This window comes from Jatropha curcas, chromosome 11 (assembly GCF_041381405.1).
Source record: "Jatropha curcas cultivar XTBG-Jc1 chromosome 11, XTBG_Jcur_1.0, whole genome shotgun sequence".
Taxonomy (NCBI): domain Eukaryota; kingdom Viridiplantae; phylum Streptophyta; class Magnoliopsida; order Malpighiales; family Euphorbiaceae; genus Jatropha; species Jatropha curcas.
Window position 1 is genome coordinate 15,062,104 of NC_143161.1, and position 22,268 is coordinate 15,084,371.

The 22,268-nt window shown below is 34.5% G+C and overlaps 1 protein-coding gene and 1 pseudogene across 1 annotated transcript; one reads left to right on the forward strand and one right to left on the reverse strand.

The window, feature by feature from the left end:
* The first annotated feature begins 1,881 nt into the window (after positions 1 to 1,881).
* On the forward strand, positions 1,882 to 3,387 carry LOC149492622 (uncharacterized; annotated as a pseudogene).
* A 2,636-nt stretch (positions 3,388 to 6,023) lies between these two features.
* LOC105645026 (RING/U-box superfamily protein) lies at positions 6,024 to 15,156 on the reverse strand. Its single transcript, XM_012230527.4, has 3 exons — positions 15,000 to 15,156; positions 13,166 to 14,870; positions 6,024 to 6,850 (listed from the first exon to the last, which is right to left on the reverse strand). The coding sequence occupies exons 2-3, from the start codon at positions 14,861 to 14,863 to the stop codon at positions 6,332 to 6,334; spliced, it is 2,217 nt and encodes a 738-aa protein (XP_012085917.1). The 5' UTR covers positions 14,864 to 14,870; positions 15,000 to 15,156; the 3' UTR covers positions 6,024 to 6,331.
* Between the last annotated feature and the right edge of the window lie 7,112 nt (positions 15,157 to 22,268).

Consider the following 22,268-nt stretch of genomic DNA (forward strand, 5'->3'; position numbering starts at 1 on the left):
CCTTGCAAAGCATTCATTCATCGGTTAGTTTATCGGCATGACATAGTCTCAGGATCCATCTCGGGTTCGTAGATTGTGCCTTAATCATTGGGATAATTAATCTAGTAACTAGGTTAATTAAAAATGGAGTCACTTAGGGTTTTTCCTAGTTTACCCTAAAATAATTAAACAAGGTGGCGACTCACACACATCACGTGCATTTCTTTCTTTTGTCATATGCATCACATGCCATATGACATTTGGGGAAGGGGTTCACAAATAACATATTAAAAGTATGCTAAACTCTTTATAAACTAGTGGAATACAAGGTTTTCATCACATGAGTAGCCTGCATTCTTGTGGGTACATCTTTAGTTACTTAAATTGATTTTCCCTATAATTTTAACAGAATCTTCTTCACATCCCAAGCTACTCCCATATAAAATTTCATTAATTTTGGAGCTCATTTACATAGTTAAATAACCTAAACACAGTACCTGATTTTCAGTCAGTCTTTCCACTGAGCAGGCTGCATTCATTAACCTATAACTTCATTTCTCTTCACCCATTGCACTAGCCCTTTTACCATTGCCTTCCCAACATTCCATAATAGATTATCTGTAAAATTTTATAATTTTTAGAGCTCCTGTACCTATTTAACCAAGTCCATCTTAGTGACTGAATTTCAGGATGCTCAATTGTAATAGACTTAAGCAATACTTTACCTTCTTAAGCATTCTTAACTTACCTCCACCACTAATTCATGCATAAAAACTCTTGTAATACTTAAATAACATAATTACCTTTCATATTTCAAAATATTTAATCCATGATTATCAATCAAATGACTAAAATTATCCAAGTTGATCAATTATGCAAACTGAACATCAAATTCATGCTTAACAATCCTCAACCACTTTAAATCACCTTAAAAGTACTTTTAATCACTACATTCTCACCAAGTCAACAAAAATAAGTAAGAACCTCATATCATAGTTCATGGAAATCAAAAATAAAACCATGGAAAAGAAAGAGAAAGAGAAGATAACCAACCTTTCCTTAAGGATCACTTGAAAATTTCTAAGTTTTCATGCACTTTGAGCTTGCCTTAAGGTTTTCTCTCTCTCTTTTCATGGAGCTTCGACCATTGTTAGTAAAAAATGAGTAAGAGGTGCCTTATGACTCATCAAAAATAGGTGGCAATCAAAACCCTTTCATGGAAATTCACTCCATGTCCTTTAGTTGTCTTTTTGCACATTAATCCTTCTTTTGTTTCTCTTTTCTTACAATTGCACCTAAATCTTTTTGATTGCTTTAGTTTAGGTCCAATTAGGTCTAAACCAAGTCTATTTAATAATCTCACCCTTGTTTAAGCAATAGCATACCAAAATTATCGATTTTCAAGACTTACCGGGTAAAATTGTGTTTTACCAGGATATCATTCTTCTTTAACTTATTTTCAATTCCCTTTAATCTTTCAAATTGCTTTATAAATACTTTGATTTCCATTTAATTAATATTAATAGCCTCTAACTATAATGTTTCTCGTCATTCCCAATCTCTAGATTACTTAGATAGCCGAAATTACTAAACAAGCTAGATTACCAAGAATTACCAAATTGAGGATATATATAAACAATTAAACCTTAATCAAATTTTTTAGGTGATTCATGCTAGCTCCTTATCATCAAAGCTTAAGCTCATTTAACATTCTTCCAATTTAATTTTCATAACAAAATAGGTTTCCATTAAACATCATGTCTTATACTTAATAGTTCCTCATTAACAAACTAAAGTAATTCCAATTATTCTATCCTTCCGAATAACAATAATTACCATAGTAATCAGAATATTCAAGACTGTCAAACTTGTGGTACTACATGTGTGGCCTCTAATACTTACATGGATGATTTCCTGTGGGAATTTAAGGACAGTTATATGTCGGAGGTTTGCATTGATGAAAGGAGAAGGGAGTTTCAGAATTTAAAACAGGGGAATATGATAGTGGCAAAATATGAAGTAAAGTTTAATCAACTGTCTCGATATGCACCATTCCTAGTCTCTACTCAAAGAGACAAATGTCAACAGTTTGAGAAAGGACTGAACCTGACTATAAGAAAGAAGTTGACCACAGCTGATTTGAGAAGTTATTTTGAGCTGAGATCCTCCGCCATTAGTGCTGAGAAACTAAGGAAGGAAGATCAGGAGCAAAGAAATAAGAGGCTAGTCATATTTGTAACTGAGCCTAGCCGAAGTTTAGTAAGTATAGAGGAAACCCACCTGCAAATCAGTCTAATGTTAGAGGGTGGTATTCAGGTTTTAAAGGTAGAGCCCTAATGGCACCAATTTATCCAAGAAGAGGCTAAGCGCCTGTACGGGCTACAGAACAAAGGATCAATTGTTCGCATTGTGGTAGGCAACATATTGGTGAGTGTCGTAGATTTTACTAGTGCATGTTATAGATGTGGGTCATTTGATCATATGATTAGAGAGTGCCCTGAGGCACTTGGATTTTCTGAAATGGGAAGAGGTAGGGTTAGTTCTGAAATGTCTGTGCAGAACACCAGAGCTAGTGGTGTTAGATCAGTACCCCATAGAGGTGGAGGTAGGGGTAGAACTAGAGCAACTAGTTATAGTGGTGTACGATCTAAGGGACAAAGTTCTAGTTAGCAGGCTTAAGCCAGAGTCTTTGCTATGACTAGACAGGAGGCAAGGGATGAAACAAAAGTTATTACTAGTAAGTTATCTGTTTATGACCCTGAGGCATATGCATTAATAGATCCAGGTTCTACACACTCATTTATAGCATTGAATCTGGCATCATAATTACACCATGAACATACACCATTGGGCTATGATTTAAAAGTGAGCACACCATTAGGAGATAATGTCGAAGTTAACCAAGTATACTGAGACTATTATATTTGTATAGGACATGTGATGCTAAAGGCAGATTTGATACTATTGTTCCTTTGAGAATTTGATATGATTATAGGAATGGATTGGTTAGCAAGGTATAGAGTTGTTGTTAATTGTTATAACAAAGAGGTTATATTTGAATTGTCAGACCAACCTAGAGTGATATTTCATGGAGATAAACAAGTAGCCACATCATGTTTGATTTCTGCAGTTAGTGCAATTAAGATGATTAAGAGGGGTTGTGAGGCATATTTATCTCATGTTGTTGATACTCAACTTACAAACAGGACAATGGATATTCCTGTTGTAAATGAGTTTTCAGATGTATTTCCTAATGACTTGCTTAAATTACCACCCGATAGAGAAACCAAATTCACCATAGACTTAATCCCAGGTACTACTATGAGCCCCCTCTCGAGCGCTATGGGAAAGATCCGAAGGATAGAATCTAACCAGACGGGCCCATTGGTTGATTGTCAGGGAAACTGAGTCGAAACTCCCCTATAGTTCCTTTTTATTGATCAAATTATCATATTATGGCTCGGTTTAGTGCATAAGTGATATCAGATTGGCTCTTTGGAGCGCTATGACTATATGTGGTGTGTTAGAGTCGCCACCTTAATTTTTTTTTATTTTCGGGGAAAAGATTAAGGGAAAACCTCATGTTTGACTCCATTTTCAGTTGCCTTTTAGGATAAAAGCACTAGCCTCAAATCATTGGGTTCGAGGACTAGGTTTTTGGCTTCTAATCAAAATGAATCAACAGTTTTGGGTTTAATTAAGAAATCAAAATCGGTGTTTTGTGAATGTCAGATTATTGATGCATAGGCATACTTATAATGCATTGCAATATCAGAAATATAGACAAACCATTAAAACCGTAAATAATCAAATGGTTTGTAATTTGGAGGAGAGCTCGACTCTAGCCTCGTCTATCAAGGATTCTAGCTCATGTGACACATTTCCCTAAGTTCCGACCGGCCAGTTTGGTCGAAAGCCCGCTACCTAGGCTAAAATCCGTAGGTTTGCCTTCATACCTCGTTTGTATAAGGATCAAGGCGCATGAAGTTCTATCACCAATTAAGGTGATAGGGTTTTGAGGTTGCCCCTCTTAGAGTAGGCTTAAGGGTTGCCGGGCGGACTAGGCTTAGTTAAAAATTGGTTCTATCGGCTTTGCTGGACGGACCGGACTTAGTTTGCCGAATGGGCCAGGCTTAAAGCATGCAATGTGCCAAATGGACTGGGCTTTACAGCTGATAAGATTCCAAACGGACATTGCTTAATTGACAAAGATTGAGTTTGTGTGGTTATACCCTAGGATGAGGGGTCGAGAGGTCAGGTGGCATAAGCGTGCGGCTTCAGAGTTTCACGATGAAAAACGACCAAAGAGGTCGAGTCTTCCTCCAAATTAAACTAAGGTAGAGCACGAGGACCTTTATAGTCTTAGATACTAGTGTTAGTTAATGAATTAGTTAACTAACAGTTTTAGTCTAAGGAAGACTAAAGTGTTAATGAAAGTTGAAATAATCAACTTTTGAGATCTAAATCGGACTTCAGCTCAACTAAGGAAGAAGAGCAAAGTTGGACTATTAGAAGAATCCAAATATTTTAATTTAATTGAAATGTTAATATTTGAAAATATAAAATCAAAGCATTACACCATAATCCTATGAGTATAAACCAATAAACCATAACCAGTCAACATATCCGGTGGACATGGAAAATCAATTAATGCATTTTTTTTTTTTAATAAAGAGAAAAGTTTTTGATAAATTTATTATAATATAAATTTATTATATACACAGATCTATTAATTTATTAATTATTGTTATTCATTTCCGACTACCACCAACAAATTATTATATGTTGAATTATATGTTTTCATGTAAATATAAATATATGTAGGAAAATTTTTTTAATCAACGTTGCATTGTTATATATCCTTAGGTTTTTATATATATAAATTTCAATTGTATATATAATCATGTGAACATGAATATGCGTAGGAAAATTTTTTCAATCACGTATTATTGTTATTATATTCTTAGGATTTTATTAATATAAAAAATTAATACAAATGAATAGGAAATTATATATATATATATATATATATATATATATATATATATATATATATATATATATATATTAAATATTATAAAGTATATATTGGATCCTATTATGATTCATATTCAGAAATATTCAATTGAAATTTTAAAATTTAATATATATTTATTTTTATATATTGAATTCATAATATAATTTTTATTTTACTAATTTTAATTGTATTAGAAATTCAAAATATTAGTGAATAAAGATTGTATTAGAAATTTAAGTATATATTTTAATAATTTTTCACTAAGATATATATACTTATTATGTTAATTAAAGAGTTTCTATTTGTATTTAAATTAGAAATTTTAATTTATAATAATAGTGATACTAAAATAGGAAAGAGAAACCTTGAGATTAACCAAGATATTCTTATTAAATTTAGAGATGACAAAATATTTTTAAAGATTTTAATCATATTATTTAAAAAATTACAGAATAAATAATAAAAAAGTAAGAACTTGGTGAAAATAATTAAAGAAGATATCACTACCTATATAAGAAATAAACCCTGGAGAAAAAAGATTAGAGAAATGAACTTTCAAAATTCTATTATATATATGTATATATATACTGAAACGATACATAATGAACCATCGTTTCGGTTACTTGCTAATTATTCTTTTCATAGCAAAATGAACTTTAAATTATCCTCAATTGTGGACTAGTTTCAATGCACTAAAATCTAATTCGATTCTGGTTTGAACCAAACCAATTGCCATGCATAGCTTCTTATATTCTGATTTTGCAAAAGCCTAGACGTCATCTTATTCTTTCTTCCTTTTTCTCTTTTTTCTTTTCCAAATTGCATTTCATCCTGTATAAAGTAAAGTAGTAAAAAATAATCGAATAAACCAAATTAAGCCGAACTGTTTAAATTTGGATTTTTTTTTCTTTTTTTTTTTAGCTTTTAATTTTATAGAGCTATTGTTTCAGTTACATAAATATTTTTAAAGTGAACCAATCAAAGCTCAACATATATTCCGGTATATAATAATGCTCAAAATTTCAAGTTGATGGCAACAATAAGATTCTTTAACGAAACTCAGCTTCTATTCAAGTACACCCTCCTCGTGCTTAGCAGCAGCACCTTTAAGGCAAGTATATATTTAAAAGCATGAGCCTAAGAGAAGCTTGGTTCTTATTTACAATCCACCTCATTGTGCTGTTAAGTAGCAGCAGTGTTTCAAAAGGAAATTATATACTAAAAAGATGGCAAGCAGCCCCATTGACGGCAGCAAAATGCATAATATCAATCATACCAGGCGAAAAACGATTAACTCTCTGGGAGACAAATTTTTATTCTTATGCCAAACCATCACTACGAGCTTGCACCAAAAACACGAATTCTGTGTTCAATTGCTGCCCGACAGCATGGACATGTAGCTTTACTCTTCTTCCCATAATTGTCACTGCAACTGGCACACATAACTTGATGAGCACACGGAAGAAAAACAACAGAGACCTCATCTTTCCTACAAATCATGCATTCTCTATCACAGTTGGCTCCTTTGTCGGACGAATCCTCCAGTCTATCCAATTCATGAAGCAGCCTAGCAATTGTTTCTCCTTGGGGCTTTGTCTTCTCAGGCTTTCCTAAGGGTAAAGCATTTAATTGATTGTTCAAGTCAGTGTGCTCTGCAGATGATTTTAGACGCGAAAGCTCCTGCTCAAGCCTTTGGAGATCATCCTTGTGCCGTTGGAAGTCTATTTCTATCTTAAGACGCAAAGACTCGAGCTTCCTTTTACTACTGGCCTCAGCTGCTTCTTTGGAGCGTCGTTCCTCGTCTACTTGGGCCAAAGCTTGCTCTTTTGCCTTCACTTCCTGTCTCCACTTTGCCTGCAATAACAGGTTGGATTGTAGAATGGTTCACAAAGTAGATTAGGATAGAATATCATACACTGATAAATAGATGAAAGAATCCCAAAAACTAGAAAGTTGCTCAAAAACTGAATAAAAATGGAAGCATCCATTGCTGATACATTATATAATAAACAAAAAACATAGGTGCTTCTGAAAAAAGATTATTGACAGGGTTGATAATTGAAATGAAGATAAATCATTTTTGTCATGACTTTGGGAAAACCATACCTCAAAAGCTAGCTATTGACATATTCAGCTTTATTCAGCTCAACCATACCTCAATAATAAACCATTTTTATTGACAGGTTAAAAGTTAAAAACATATGTAAATCTACAATTTGCGGTGCAAATCTTACAACTTTATTCAATATTGTAATCCTTGGTTTGAAAACTAAAATAGGTAGAAACAATTTCTGTCATGACTTTGGGAAAACCATACCTCAAAAGCTAGCTATTGAGCCTAGAGAGCCCAAGTTCATATAAGCCGCCACTGAAATTTCATAATTCCAATGTGGGATCCAAGACAAGTCCATACCTCGTCTTGCAACTAGAATTCTAACATCCCACCATGCTCGGCAGTCCTGGTGTCTATGATGGATCGGCTTTGTGCTAGGGTGGTGTGTGCTAGTTTATTTTTCCCCATAGCACCGGGCAAACATTGCAATAACAGCATCACCACTTAGCCCTAGGCGAACAGCAAAATTACAGTGTCCACCAGCTCTGCTCGATTATAACTAGGAGAAGCAGTGGTTGATTCTGATACTTATTATTATGACTTTAGGAGAACCATACCTCAAAAGCTAGCCATTGATGTTGGAGAGCCCAAATTTGTATAAATCCCACATTGAAATTACATACTTACTAATATGGGATCCAAGCCAAGTCACATGCCTTGTATTGCAACAATGATTCTAACAATTTCCACTTTTTTATTTACAGTATTTCCACACTATTTTAATTGCTATTTCACATCTCTTGATCTCAAAATTTTCATTTTTCTATCTATCTCCCTATTTTCTCTCTTTGTTCCTAATATTGTTTGCCCAAACAAATAGATCATTGAAACTACAATGATTAAAGATGGACCTTATGGTCCTTATCAATAGTTTGATTCTATCTTATTTTGGTTTCCTAGGGATTTCAAAGATGATATGCACAAGAAATTTGCTATTTGGAGATAATATACCATGTAAAGACCAAAAACACAGTAGCTCATAGAACATAAATGAATCTCTAAAAGTGAAGATACAAGTCACACTAGGAAATAAACTTTTCCATGTGGCTTTATATAGAGCATGAATTTCAACCATTTTGTTGCCATATGGTAGACCATATTCCACTTCATTTCACTTTTCAGTTAACACATAACCATACAAGTAGACCACCAGAGGGACTAGCGCTTGCATTACCTGCCCAAAGAGTTCAATCTCACATGGTAAATCAATATTTTAACAAAAATTTTGTTCCTTTTTTGATTTGTACTTGTATTCAAGTTCATGACTCCAAGTTCCGAACTTTGAATTGATATATCAAACACATATTCATGCTCATGTGATGCAGGATCATCCAAGACCTATTAAGAAGTTTTCTTTCAGTTTCCTTCTTTATTTAGGATTCTTAATTAAATTAAAGAATGCTAATTAATCAGGAATAATTTTCTGTTTTCTTTATGGGAAAATATTATAAACATACACCTATATTATGCTAAAATTAACTACTCTATCCCCATGTTTTTTAAAATACACTATCTTGTCTCTATATTTTTTTACTACCATACACTATTCTACTTCAGTTAAAAAATTCAACTTTATCCGTTCAATGACCTGTGAAAGGACATAATACCCCTTAATTCCTCTTAAATTTGCAATTTCTACCATCTATATCTCTTGAACCAACTAATGGAAACATGTCCATGATTAAACAAAATCAAGACGAACGAGTGTCCATATACATTATTAGTTCCTTTAAGCCCAACACATTAATTAAAAAGAAAAGCAAATCAAGAAGAAACCACATTTGAGCATGTTCAGGCACGAAGAAAACAAACCAAAAGAAACAAAAACAACATACAGATCTAAACTGAACCCATGATACCCAAAAGAAAAAATCTTTAGATAAATTCTTTTTTCTGTCATGTATACTGATCTGTCTAAATCTGATGAAGAATCTGTTGAGAAAGTTGGGAACCAATGAGTAAAGTATTGAATGACAAAAATCTAGAAAATTTACCATTTCTAGGTAAACCTACTCTCACATTCAGGGGCTGCAAATTCAGAGGTCACCCTTCTTCCTAAAATCTAATCAAAGAAAATGAATGGGAAGGAAGAGACAAGGATATTCTGGTCCTTTCTTCTAAATTTAACGGCAAAAACTGAAAATATTGACAAAAGGACGAGATAGTTGGCTGGAATCAATATATAGGGACAAAATAGTGTATTTTAAAAAATGTAGGGACAAACTAGTTAATTTTAGCATAATATAGGGACACGTTTATAATTTTCCCTCCCTTTATTTATTTAGGATTTAGCTAAATAGGAATACTATTCAGTTCAGGACTATTAGCTAATTAGAAATACTTTTCAGTATAGAATTAGAATTTGTCCTGACTAATTTAAATAGAACAGCAACAATTAGTAAGTCCTAAAAGTTTTTCTATAAATAAAAAAAGAAGTAAACCATTGTACAATTCCTTCAAAGTTGAATAAAAGTCCCATGAAAATACCAATTGGATACAACTCCAATAACACCTCATCTAGCTTACTTTTAAGCATAAAAGAAGATGAAATTTGAATGTTTCTTCTTTATACATCTATTTAAACATGTATTTACATGTAAAACTTTAATCAAAATGAAAATACTTATATTGTGATAGATTAATAAATTATTAAAGAGGGTGATGCACCAAAATTTCAAAACAAACAAAAACAAAATATTTTAATTCTAAGGTTTTCTTTGACCGATATATTATTTTGTTCCAACAAAAATCATTCTATTCTAGCCTAACTGTTGAGAATTAATTGCCCTATATTCTTCTCCTGCACCAAGTGGTATCAGAGTGCAAAAAATCCTAAATTGCAGGATTTTTTTTTTTTTTATTTTCCTGTTCTAAACCATGTTTGGTTGAGATCAAAGAAGAAGCAATCAGCCCCAACAAACAGAGACGGCTGAGATGTGACGAATGATTGAGAATTTGACTCAGGCTTTACAAGCCTTGCAACGTCAAGAACCCGTGGAAGCCCCAATTGAGATTCTGGAAAGCAATCACAACCAACTCAAGGTTCAACGGGATCTTGGGATTGATGAAGTCAAGGACATAAACCCTTTCCATGAAGCTGGACTCACAAATCGAGCGGCACGAAGTGGGTTGGAAGAGTTGTTACTATGATAGCAGCAGCAGAAAATGAAAAGAAAAGAAAGAAATTTTATGGAAGGGAAAGCTTTATTTGCTTAGTCCATATGGAGAGGACCAGACTCCTCACAACTCTGATTAATACTTCAATAATAATATGAATAAAGAACAAGAAAACGAAATATAAATACTGACAGGAAAGCAAATCAAATCCTAAATAATTGGAAAAGTGGGGAAGTGGCCTAAATAATTGGGAAAGTGGGGAAGTGGATAAGTGATAACTGCAGCAGAAAAATCAGGCATGTAAAGCAGTTTCTATACTCTGAGAAATTCCAGCAACTGATTAATTCCATCTTCTCCAACAGTTTTGACTTCTTCCGAACGCTCTAAACCCATGTGCAAAGCACTTGAGGAGTTAAATTTCTTTCTTGAATAAGTTTTCAGAGGCGGGTTTGTATCATACTACACGCCCCTGATTTGAATGGTAAAGGGATGAAGATTGGTGAAAGTTGCATGCATCGGATTATTTAGATTGGGGAATAACAACGTTGACGGATGTTGATGACCCTAAGGAGAGTGAAAAGGGGAGAAGTTTCATGTTTTAATGCTCAAAACAGTGACTGCAGCAACAAAGTTCCTATAGAACCAATCTATAATGAGTATTATGATGAGAAAGAACAAGAAATTGACATAGTACTTATCCTAGGAGAAAGTATTGTTATTCAACATGTTATTACTACCTCTAAATAGAAGAACAAGAAGATTGGAATGTCAAAGGTGAAAAAACAAAGGAAGATCTTTGTTCTTTAGAAAACTATTTGCTTGTGGATATTGATAGTATTAAATTGCTAAAAAAAGACTATTTGATGCAAGTATCCATGAAGTTGAAGTATATCTTCAAGCAAGAAGGCTAATGCAAATAAGTAAAAATCTTTGTGTTGAACCAACTTTATTTGCTCGAAGAAAGAAAGGATTATTTGAATGGCTGATGTTGGTTGCTCCTGCAAAAGCCTTAAGCACGTGGTATTCTAAAGAGAAGTTTACACAAATTGATCTTATCCTCATGGCTGAAGTATCTAAACTTTTCTCGTCCAAGCTGAGTTCTTTTCAAAACCCGAGGAGAATTGTAGGGAGCATCCAAGACTAATTAAGAAGTTTTCTTTTAGTTCCTTTCTTTATTTAGGATTCTTAATTAAATGAAAGAATATTAATTAATCATGAATAATTTTCAGTTTTCCTTATTTATTTAGGATTTAGCGAAATAGGAATACTATTCAGTGTAGGAGTATTAGCTAATTAGGAATACTTTTCAGAATGATACATGAGCATCCAAGACCATTTAAGAAATTTTCTTTTAGTTTCCTTCTTTATTTAGGATTCTTAATTAAATTAAAGAATGTTAATTAATCAAGAATAATTTTCAGTTTTCCTTATTTGTTTTAGGATTTAGCTAAAGAGGAATACCATTTAGTCTAGGAGTACTAGCTAATTAGGAATGCTCTTCAGTATAGAATTAGGATGGTGGGCCTCATCCACTCCAAACTTCGTGGGCACGTGAGATGGTGGAGGATGGATGTCCATATCCTAACTAATATAAATCGGAAAGCAGCAAGTAGTTATGTATTGTTTTTTTTTTCTCTATGAATTCAGAATTTTAATTCTAAGGATTTCTTTGAAACTGATATGTTATTTTGTTCCAACCAAAATTATCCTATTCTAGCCTAATTGTTAAGAATTAATTGCCCTTATATTCTTCCACTGCGTTATCATGTCTATACTATGTCTTCTCAACTTGTGTAACCAAGTAACATGGGTAGTAATTTATGGTTAATCATCTAACATCAGAACATCAGAAAAGAGATAAGTGGCGAAGATTGACATGGGAGATCGATGCCTCAAAATTTACCTTTATGGACAATGAACTAAGAAACAAGCAATTTATCATTGGCACCACTTGTATCAGTCCAAGATAGAAACAACTTTCAAACTTCAGAAAAAAAAGCCATTGCATAATTAATTTTGCAACTAGCTCAGTATAGGCAAATGGCAATGCTGAGTTGGAGATTGATGTGGCAAACAAAATCAAAACATCTTACATTATGATCTAGAATGAGCGATTATCTTTCTACTTTCTACATGTACCATATTCAGCTTTTCCTGCTATGAAGATAAAGAAGAGTTAATTATCACAAGGCTGACCATCACCTTTAGCTATGACAAACGAAACCTACACCAAAAGGAGCACTTTGAGATGCACTTAATGTTTCATCCCTCCAAAACAAGAATTTAGACTGCCTCATTTTTCAAGATTAAAAGAATTAGGTCTCTACAATTATTGAAATGGCATAACAACTCAAATATGCTCCCCCCCCTCCCGAAAAGTTAAACTGCAAAATATACAGGAGCAGAACATCAAATGCAAAATGGGTACACCTACATCAAACATAATTCTAACACACATTTCCTTCAGAACCTCAGACCTGCAATCAACACCACCCTATAAAGCTAACTAAGCATTTCCATATTAATTTCATCAAACCTCATAAACTAGCCACATCTGGCACCTACTTGATGTTCACTTGGAGTTAGTATGCTGATGATAGTCTATTGCTCTTAAAACTTGTTTTGTGATGCAAAAGGAAAATACGTTCTCTTAGCACTAATTTTATACTTTATTTTTTAAAGATAGTAGTAAATAAAAGTTAGTAATATTATCTCTAAATCATCAACTTATAATCCTTCATAATTCATAACCAAATTTCGCATAACTTATCTTCACTTGAAATTTCCATAACATGTGAAAGTGAAAACACACACAAGTATTGGATCTTGTTGGTGTCTGGTGTTAAGCATGTATGGTGATAGATGACTAAGGTTGGCAGGCAAATAGATAGATACAACATACGTAGACATGAATAAGCAAGGCCACAAATTCAATGTACCTCAGCATCCTTCTGAGCTTGCTCCACCATAACCAAACATCTTTGCAACTCCTTGATCTTCTCTTTCTCATCCGCAATCTCATCTTGCAACTTCATTTTCTGCTTCTCCCAAGCCAAAAGCTTCTTCAGGTATTTCTTCTCTCTCTTTGCTACCTCCAAACAAGTGGTCACTGATTCTGATGCACTTAACTTTGAAGCCTCCATCTCCGCTCTGATTTCTGCATTCTCATTCTCAAGCCGTCTCACGGCTGCATTTGCCCTGTCAACTTGGCCACCTGCCTTCTTCAAAGCATCCTCCATACCTTCCAGCCTCTTGATTGTTGAACTCTCAAGAGTCTGTTTCCCCTTCTTCAATCGTTGTGTTTCCTCCCTCTCCATTCTTAACATTTTAAGCTCAGTTAAGTCACTACTAAGCTTTCTTGCAGCTTGCATTGCCTTCTGATGTGCCCACTCCTTCCGTTCCTTTACTTGTCTCTCCAAATCCTTAATCTGATGAAGCAGAGTTACTATCATCTCATCCTTCTGGTCTTCCCCGGCAAACTCCAAATTCTCATCAAGATTCAACTTACTAAATTCTGAACAAATTCCATCTTGGAACTTTTTCCACTCTGCACTAACCCCATCCCCATTCTTCGAAGTTTGAGACTCCTCAATCTTCTCAACCAAAACCTCAGCCCCTGTTGCAACAGGTGCTACGTCCCCACCTGATGTAACAACTGAACAAGACTCGGATGCAGATTGAGCCTGAGATTGTGTATGCATCTGTTTTGAATTAGCCCTAAAACCAGCAGCAAACATGGCAACGTTCCTCTTCAACAAAGATTTCATTGAAGGTGAAAGGTTAAACCTCTTAGGACACTCAATATCCCTTTGCAAGGACATCTCAGCACTACATGAGAAAAACCGATTAACTGCAAACTCAGATCCTCCCCCATTCCCGAACCCCCACCCTCCATGAAACCTACATAGTGCTGGTGCCACTACACCAACCCCATTATCAACACAATTGTTACTAACACTCTCTACACTGCTCTGCACTGTAGTATTACCATTACCAGTTGAATTAGCCATGGGAATTTCAATAGTACTTGCTCTACCCACATGGAGATCACTCATTAATAAACACCACATGGCATCGCCTTTACTCAGATGTGGCCTAACTTGCTGCAACAAACAAACCAAACCAGCAAGAGAATACTCCTCCAACTGCCTTAAATCATTAAAAATAGGTTCAGATTCATCTAAATTTCCATTACTACTACTGCTACCACCACCACCAGAATTGCTATTCAAATAAGCCAAAGAGTTATGCAATATATTGGTTAAAACATCCATACCACCATAACAATGCCCATTGCGCAATATTGCTTTTAAAGCAGTGTCTTCATCATAACCTAAAGCAATAAGCTTAGAAATGGCTTCCTTATATAAAAATTCAAGGTTTTTTAACAAAATTTCTTCTAATTGTTCTTCAGTACAGTAACCCCACCCGTTATCATCAAGATTGCCATTAGAATTAGGGCTTAGATTGGTGTGGTTTGGATCGTGCAGACCCAAATGATAAGCCAAGGGTTTGAGACCCGATTCGAGTATGGATTTGGAGATTGATGACGCATAGCAACAAGGATCGAATTCAGGCTTCGTTGATCGCGCTCTCCGATTTGTACGGATATGCTTTTCTCTAAAAGTGCAACCCATGTATGTTCTTCGCAAACAAGAGAAAGAAAGAGAAGGATCAACAATCTTGAAGCGATAAGATATATAGATATAATATATAGAAAAAGAAGATTATATGAATACGAAGATCAAACAAAGACTGCAGGAAGAGACTTACAAGCTAGAGAAAGGAAAATAGATGTCTGGTCTGCGGAGAGAGGAAATGGTGACAAAAGGAGCGCATGCAGCTTATAAATATTTGGCCAAGGGTGCAAACTCTGTCTGTGGGCCTGACACTGTTTTAATGGTTGCTCGTGTGGCCATCGGACCAAGTTAGTATCCGATACTTTTTGGATTTGGGTGCGATTAAGCAAAAGTAGGAAAACCAAATTAATTTGTATCAATTCGATTCAATTTTGTATGTAATCAGTTTAGTTTCAGTTTTTAATGGAAAAGATTAAATTTTATTTAGTTTGGTTGGATGTTTATTAAACTGACAAAAAAAAAAGCCTACATGTTTCCAAAACTAATTGAAGTTAAGCCAATTTGGTTTTATATACTATAAATTGGATTTGATTTAAATCTTAAATTTCTTTTTTGTTTTTTTCTTACAATCGAATTCATATGAGTTTGATATGCATTAAGATAGTGTATATCTGTGAGCTAAATGCGACAATTGTGCCACTTGGCCTAGTGCTCCTTCACAATCTTTTAGACATCTTTAGTTTTTTTTACCTTGGCCAAAAACCAGACCCAAATTAAGGCACAAATTGGTAAAACAAGAAAAGGATGTTATACGGTTAGAATGGTGTTAAGAGGCCGACTTGAGCCTTAAATTCGTAAGTTATAAATATTGCATATATAGATTATATTTTTAAATATTTGTAAAAATTTTATGGAAGGCGCATCTTATTTGGAGGGGGCCCTTAGGATTCCTATAAATAGAGAAAACCAATGTTGTAAATTACACTCAAATCTATATAAATAAACCGAATTGTCTCGTGCATTCAAATCATCTTGTATCTCATTTCTTTTCTAATCCCTAATTACATTATATTTCTCTTATGTCCCTCTTGTCTTTATTTTTTCCTCTTATAAACTTTTTTTTATTCTCGCCCCCTTCTTTTTGGACTAGACAGGCCCCCACTTATTTGTCCACCTATCCCAAGGTACTTCTAATATATGTAGGCAAATGGACCCAAATGGACCCATAACCATTTCGGACTCAACAACTTTTTCTGGTTCGATGGGACACGCTAGAGTTTTGTTAAGATATTGAGATGCTAATGAAATCAACCGATCATTTGGTATATCCAAGATCAGACAATTTCATGCAACCAATCAAAAGCTCCATCTTTGGAATAGACAAATTAGTTTATTGGATAATTTGTACTAAGATATTTGAAAGAGCATTTTGGCCAGTTATGGAAGAAACACAGTTGACCTGCATGGACATGCGAGATGCTATATGAACCTACATAATAGTATCGGACGCTTAGGAACTGTCGTAGCATAATGGACAGGCTATGACGACTTGCAAAATTGACCTAGAAATTGATAGAGATATACTATTAACCATGCATATGTAATAGTATAGCTATTAATGATTTTCTATTGACAATTATTTCTTTGTATTTAATTGGAAATTTGCATTAAATAAATGTTATTAGCATATGAACAATAATTGTGATTAGTACATTTTGTATGTATTTAATTGGACCAAGTAGAGAATGGATATTTAGTACTGACTGTTAAACATATTCTCTAGGACATTAGAAATAATATTTATTGTTCTTAATCTTGATTTATTTTAATATGAGCAAACATTGATTGTCTTGTGCGTTGATTCATTAAAGGGTGAGTTTCATTATTGGAATAATATTCTCGGTGAATTGGGCAAAGATATTTTGTGTTTGTGAAATATTAATTAATGATAGAATCCATGTCTCGGTTTAGAGATTGATGATGCACTTTAAGTTAGCTTATAAGGTTTCATAGTATAAACCCTGCAGGTGGATATTAAATCCGACACATGAAATAAGTTGAGCGACAATCTTAAAGTTATATTGTGATTTAAATAAATTGTCAGTAAGTTATTTAAATGACAGCATCTGTAATCTTAACGCGGGGAACGTTATTTTATTATGTTGTGGAATTGTAAAATAAATAAGGAGTTCAGTCATGAGTTTTTAGTGGAATAATTCATGATTAATTATAATAAGAATATGTTGGTCTACATAGGTTCTTATTATAACTAGTAGCCTGATTTATTTTATTCCTGCGGTCCCTGTAGTGCCCTAATTATTTGGAAAGTTAAGGGTGTATTAAATAATAGATAAATTATTTAGTTTTAAAATAATTGATAATTATTTTAATTAAATAATTTTTTATTTAATTTATTTTATATTAAAAAATATCTTCCTGTCGAAGAGAGTTTTTTTTAATATAAAATTGCAAAACCCTAAGAATAAAGAGACGCACGTTATTCTATTCTCTGCCACTCAGAGAGTTCCAAAAGAGAGATAGTTAGGGATTACTGCAGAAGATCGTGGGTGACTCCAAGATCTCTGGAAAGAAGACCGGTGAGCGATTCTGCGCTTCAAGAGGTCAGTTTATTGATTTGTTCGATAATGTTTTTAGTTTGCCTCATATGGTTTCGATAAGGGTTGTTTCCGCTTTATACCCGCTTCCATCAATTGGTATCAGAGCCATACGAAACTGTATGATGGTGGCTATTTTGTCATGTTTCAATCGTGTATCTATAATCTGTTTTGATTGTTTGATTGGTACATAGTTACAAGAGCTTCAAGAGTTTTTGAAGGACAGCAGCACAAAAGTGCAGTACCTGATACAACCTTTATATATATATATATATATATATATATATTTTGGGTTTTGTTTCGATGAACAGGAGAGGGGCAAGAAAAGACGGAAAAAAAAAAGAAGAAAAGATCAGTAAATGGAGGTTGAAGGGAAAAGGGGCAGCGGCGGCTAGGGCTTCTTCGTGAAGAAGAAGCTGCTGCTTGCCAAAATTTCCATCTGGTCCCTCAAGTTTTTAAATTTTATATTTTTGACCCCTGATCTTTAAGTTTTTATTTTTTTTGACCCTGAATCTTTCTGTTTATTATATTTTAACCCCTGGATTTTAATTTTTTATATTTTGACCCAGAGAGTATCAGTTATTCCGTTTTGGCCCCCTGGAGTTATTTAAATTATAAAGTGACTCTGATTGTTTCTGGTTTTATTAAAATTGCCTAGACTATTTCCGGTTTTTGCAATGTTGGCCCAATAGTTTCTGTTTTATGCAAAATAGTCCAAACAAGTTCTGAAATTTGCGAAATGGCCCAGAATTTTTCTGCTTTTGCAAGATAAACCCAGAATGTTTTAATTTTTTTTGCATAAATAGACCAGAACACTAAATTTTTAACATTTTCAACCAAAACTGTTAATTTTATTTGCAAAATTGTCTTAAAAATATATTATTTTGCAATTTTGATTATAATTAATTTATTTTAATTATATGAATTAATTTGTGAGTGGTTTTTTATTACTTTCTAGTTGTAATTATTTGCATTTCTTCCCCATCGGAAGATGTCATGTTTTAATATAATTACTGAACTAGTCTAATTTGTCTGTATTGATTTAACTCTCCATCTGAGTAAATTAATTAGTGACATGAATCAGATGTAATATTTTCTCACACATTAATGTTAATTTAAGAGGCATGTTATCTCCCATGGAGTAGTATGTGCCGGTCTTATCTAATTAGAATATGCAAAACATGTGATTGGTTGAATTCTCCCATCGAGGTTGCTATTCATGAATGTTGTGAACGTGTATTTTTTTTTGAATTGTGATATCAATGTTGTATATTTGCAATTTTGATTTATTCAATGTTTATTATTGATATGCTATTTTTGTTTAATGCATGATATAGAAATGGCATCATTCAGTCTCCTTGCAAACATCTTAACCCAAAACAAACTTGAGGGTCCAAACTATGTTGACTGGAAGAGGAATTTGGACATTTTGCTTACTGCTGAGGAGTATAAGTTTGTGCTCACTGAAGTTTGTCCTGAAAAACCCGGTGAGTGTGCCTCTGAGGAGGTAACCAGAGCTTACCAGAAATGGGTTAAAGCTGATGAGATGGCGCGATGTTACATTTTGGCTTCTGTGTCAAATGTTTTGCAACATCAGCATCAGAAGATGGACACAGCTTTTGACATGCTCGAAAATCTCAAGGAGATGTTTGGAGATCAAACTAGTGCAGCAAGGCAAAATGCACTGAGGGAGATTCTTACTTCCAAAATGGAGGAGGGAACTCCAGTTAGAACTCATGTCTTGAAGATGATGAGTCTTCTGAATGACATGGAGGTTCTTGGTGCTGAGGTTGACAATGCTACACAGATATAAATGATCTTGAACACTTTGCCAGCCAGTTTTCAGCAGTTTCGTTTGAACTATAACATGAATAAGATGGATTTCACTCTGTCTAAGTTGCTGAATGAGCTGGTGGCTGCTGAGACTATCATTAAGCAAGGAGCTGCACCTGTTGTGCTTAATGTTGAGCGAGGTTCTTCTTCTGCCCAGAACAAGGGTAAGAAGAAGAAAAATGCTCACAAGGCTAAGCCTAAAACAAATGGTGCATCTACTAGTGCAAGTGTTGCTGTGAAAAAGCCTAAGGGTAAGTGTTTTCACTGCAAGCAACCTGGGCACTAGAAGTCACAATGTCCAACATGGTTAGCCAAGAAGAAGCAAGGTATGTCTCTGTTTTATATGCTGATAGTTGAAACTTGTTTAGCGGTGTTGACTACACTCCAATGGTGTGTAGATTCTGGAGCCACTAATCATGTCTGCAATTCATTGCAGCAGTTTTAGGTAACTCATCAGCTAAATAAAGGAGATGTAAGCATTTTTCTGGGAGATGGCACAGAAGTTGCAGTTCTAGCTATAGGAAATGTTTCTTTGAATTTTGAGAATAATAGAACATTATTTTTGAAGGATGTTTTATATGTACCTTCAATTAGAAGGAATTTAATTTCAGTTTCTAGTTTGAGCAAGAATGGATATTCGGTTTGTTTTAATGAATTTTATGATGATTCTGTCGTTATTAAATTTAGAAAACAAATGATATGTTCTGGCTCAATGATTGATGATCTTTTTATTCTCAAAGTTTCACCTGAACTGCAAATTCCTAATTCTGAAGTTAATAACTTTGATGTCATTGTTCCATTGAAAAGAAAACGTCCTATTGAATTTAGTCATACCTATTTGTGGCATTTAAGGCTTGGTCATATTAATTTAGATAGGATTTCTAGGTTGGTCAAGGATGGACCATTGAGTTCATTGAAAGTGGAGGCACTACCAACCTGTGAATCTTGTTTAGAAGGTAAAATGACTAAGAGGCCTTTTCCTATAAAGGGTAATAGAACTAATGATGTACTTGAATTAATTCATTCTGATTTGTGTGGTCCAATGAGTGTCCAAGCTAGGGATGGTTTTGAGTATTTTGTGACTTTCACAGATGATTACTCAAGATATGGATACATTTACCTGTTGCGCCGTAAGTCTGAATGCTTTGAGAAATTCAAAGAGTTCAAGGCAGAAACGGAGAAACGACATGGAAAATATATCAAGTCGTTACGGTCTGACCGTGGTGGCAAATACCTCTCTAGGGAATTCATTACTTATTTATCAGAACAAGGAATTACTTCACAGTTGTCTGCACCTGGTATGCCACAACAGAATGGTGTAGCAGAAAGAAGAAATAGGACGCTTATGGAAATGGTTAGATCAATGATGAGTTATTCAGATTTGCCCATTTCGTTTTGGGGGTATGCCATAGAAACAACAGCATATATTCTGAATTTGGTTCCATCTAAGTCAGTACCTAAAACTCCTACAGAACTGTGGACTGGGCGAAAGCCAAGTTTGAGACATGTTCGGATGTGGGGTTGTCCAGCCCATGTGCTGAAAGGGAAAGCAGATAAGTTGGAATCAAAAACAGACTTATGCTTCTTTATTGGATATCCTAAAGGAACGAAAGGTGGTTTATTTTATAGTTCTCAAAATAAAACGGTCATTGTTAGCACCAATGCACATTATCTTGAGGAAGACTATATTAAAAACCATATTCCCAAAAGTCAATTAGCCTTGTATGAATTGAGAGGAGAAAATATACCAACTAGAACCTTTCCATTAGAACAACAACCTAAACCATCAATGGTTGGAGCTGACATTCCATTGACTAGTCGTAGTGGAAGAAATGTTAGTCGACCAGTAAATCAACATCAGCTTGAATATTCAGTACCTAACATTTCACTACCACCTGAAAGTAGTGGGAGTTATGTAGAAACTGAAGTGGCAGCTGTTGATCCAAATATACAGGAGCACAATGTTGGGGCTTCTAACATTTCATTGCCTCCTGGTGATGACAGACATGTTGAAGTTCCAGAACATGATCTAGATGTAGTCCCACCAGTCATGGACTTGCCGGCTTTACAGCCACAGCAAGATGAAGGTGTGATTGCAAAACCTGTAGTACTTCGTCGTAGTGGGAGAATTAGACGACCACCGGTTCGATATACACTTTTGGGAGAAGCTTTTGATAGAATCCCTGAAGAAGTGAATATTGAACCTATCTGTTACGATGAAGCACTATAAGATAAAGATGCTGATAAGTGGCTTGTAGCTATGAAATCTGAGATGGAGTCCATGTACTCTAATCAAGTCTGGGAACTTGTAGAACCACCTGAAGGGGTTAAACCCATCGGATGCAAGTGGATCTATAAGAAAAAGAGGGGTATAGAAGGTAAAGTGCAAACTTATAAGGCAAGGCTTATTGCAAAAGGGTTTACTCAGAAAGAAGGGATCGATTATGAGGAAACTTTTTCGCTGGTAGCCATGCTAAAGTCTATTAGAACTCTTCTATCCATTGCAGCTCATTATGATTATGAGATTTGGCAAATGGATGTCAAGACAGCTTTCCTAAATGGAAGTCTTGATGAATGCATCTATATGAAGCAACCAGAAGGTTTCATAAACAATGGACAAGAAAATTTGCTTTACAAATTGAATAGGTCCATTTATGGGCTTAAACAAGCATCTAGGTCATGGAATACTTGTTTTGACCAAGCGATGAAAAGTTTTGGCTTTGATCAGTGTCATGATGAGTCTTGTGTGTATATGAAATGGAATGGTAGTAAGGTTGTTTTTCTGGTACTATATGTGGATGATATTCTGCTTATAGGGAATTGTGTAGGTATGTTGAATTCTGTCAAAGATTGGCTATCCCAACGTTTTGATATGAAGGATTTGGGAGAGGCTGCTCATATTCTTGGGATTAAGCTTATGCGAGATCGCAAGAAAAGGATGATTGGCTTATCTCAAGCACTTTATATTGATACCATTCTTACTCGTTTCAGCATGCAGGATTCCAAGAAGGGTT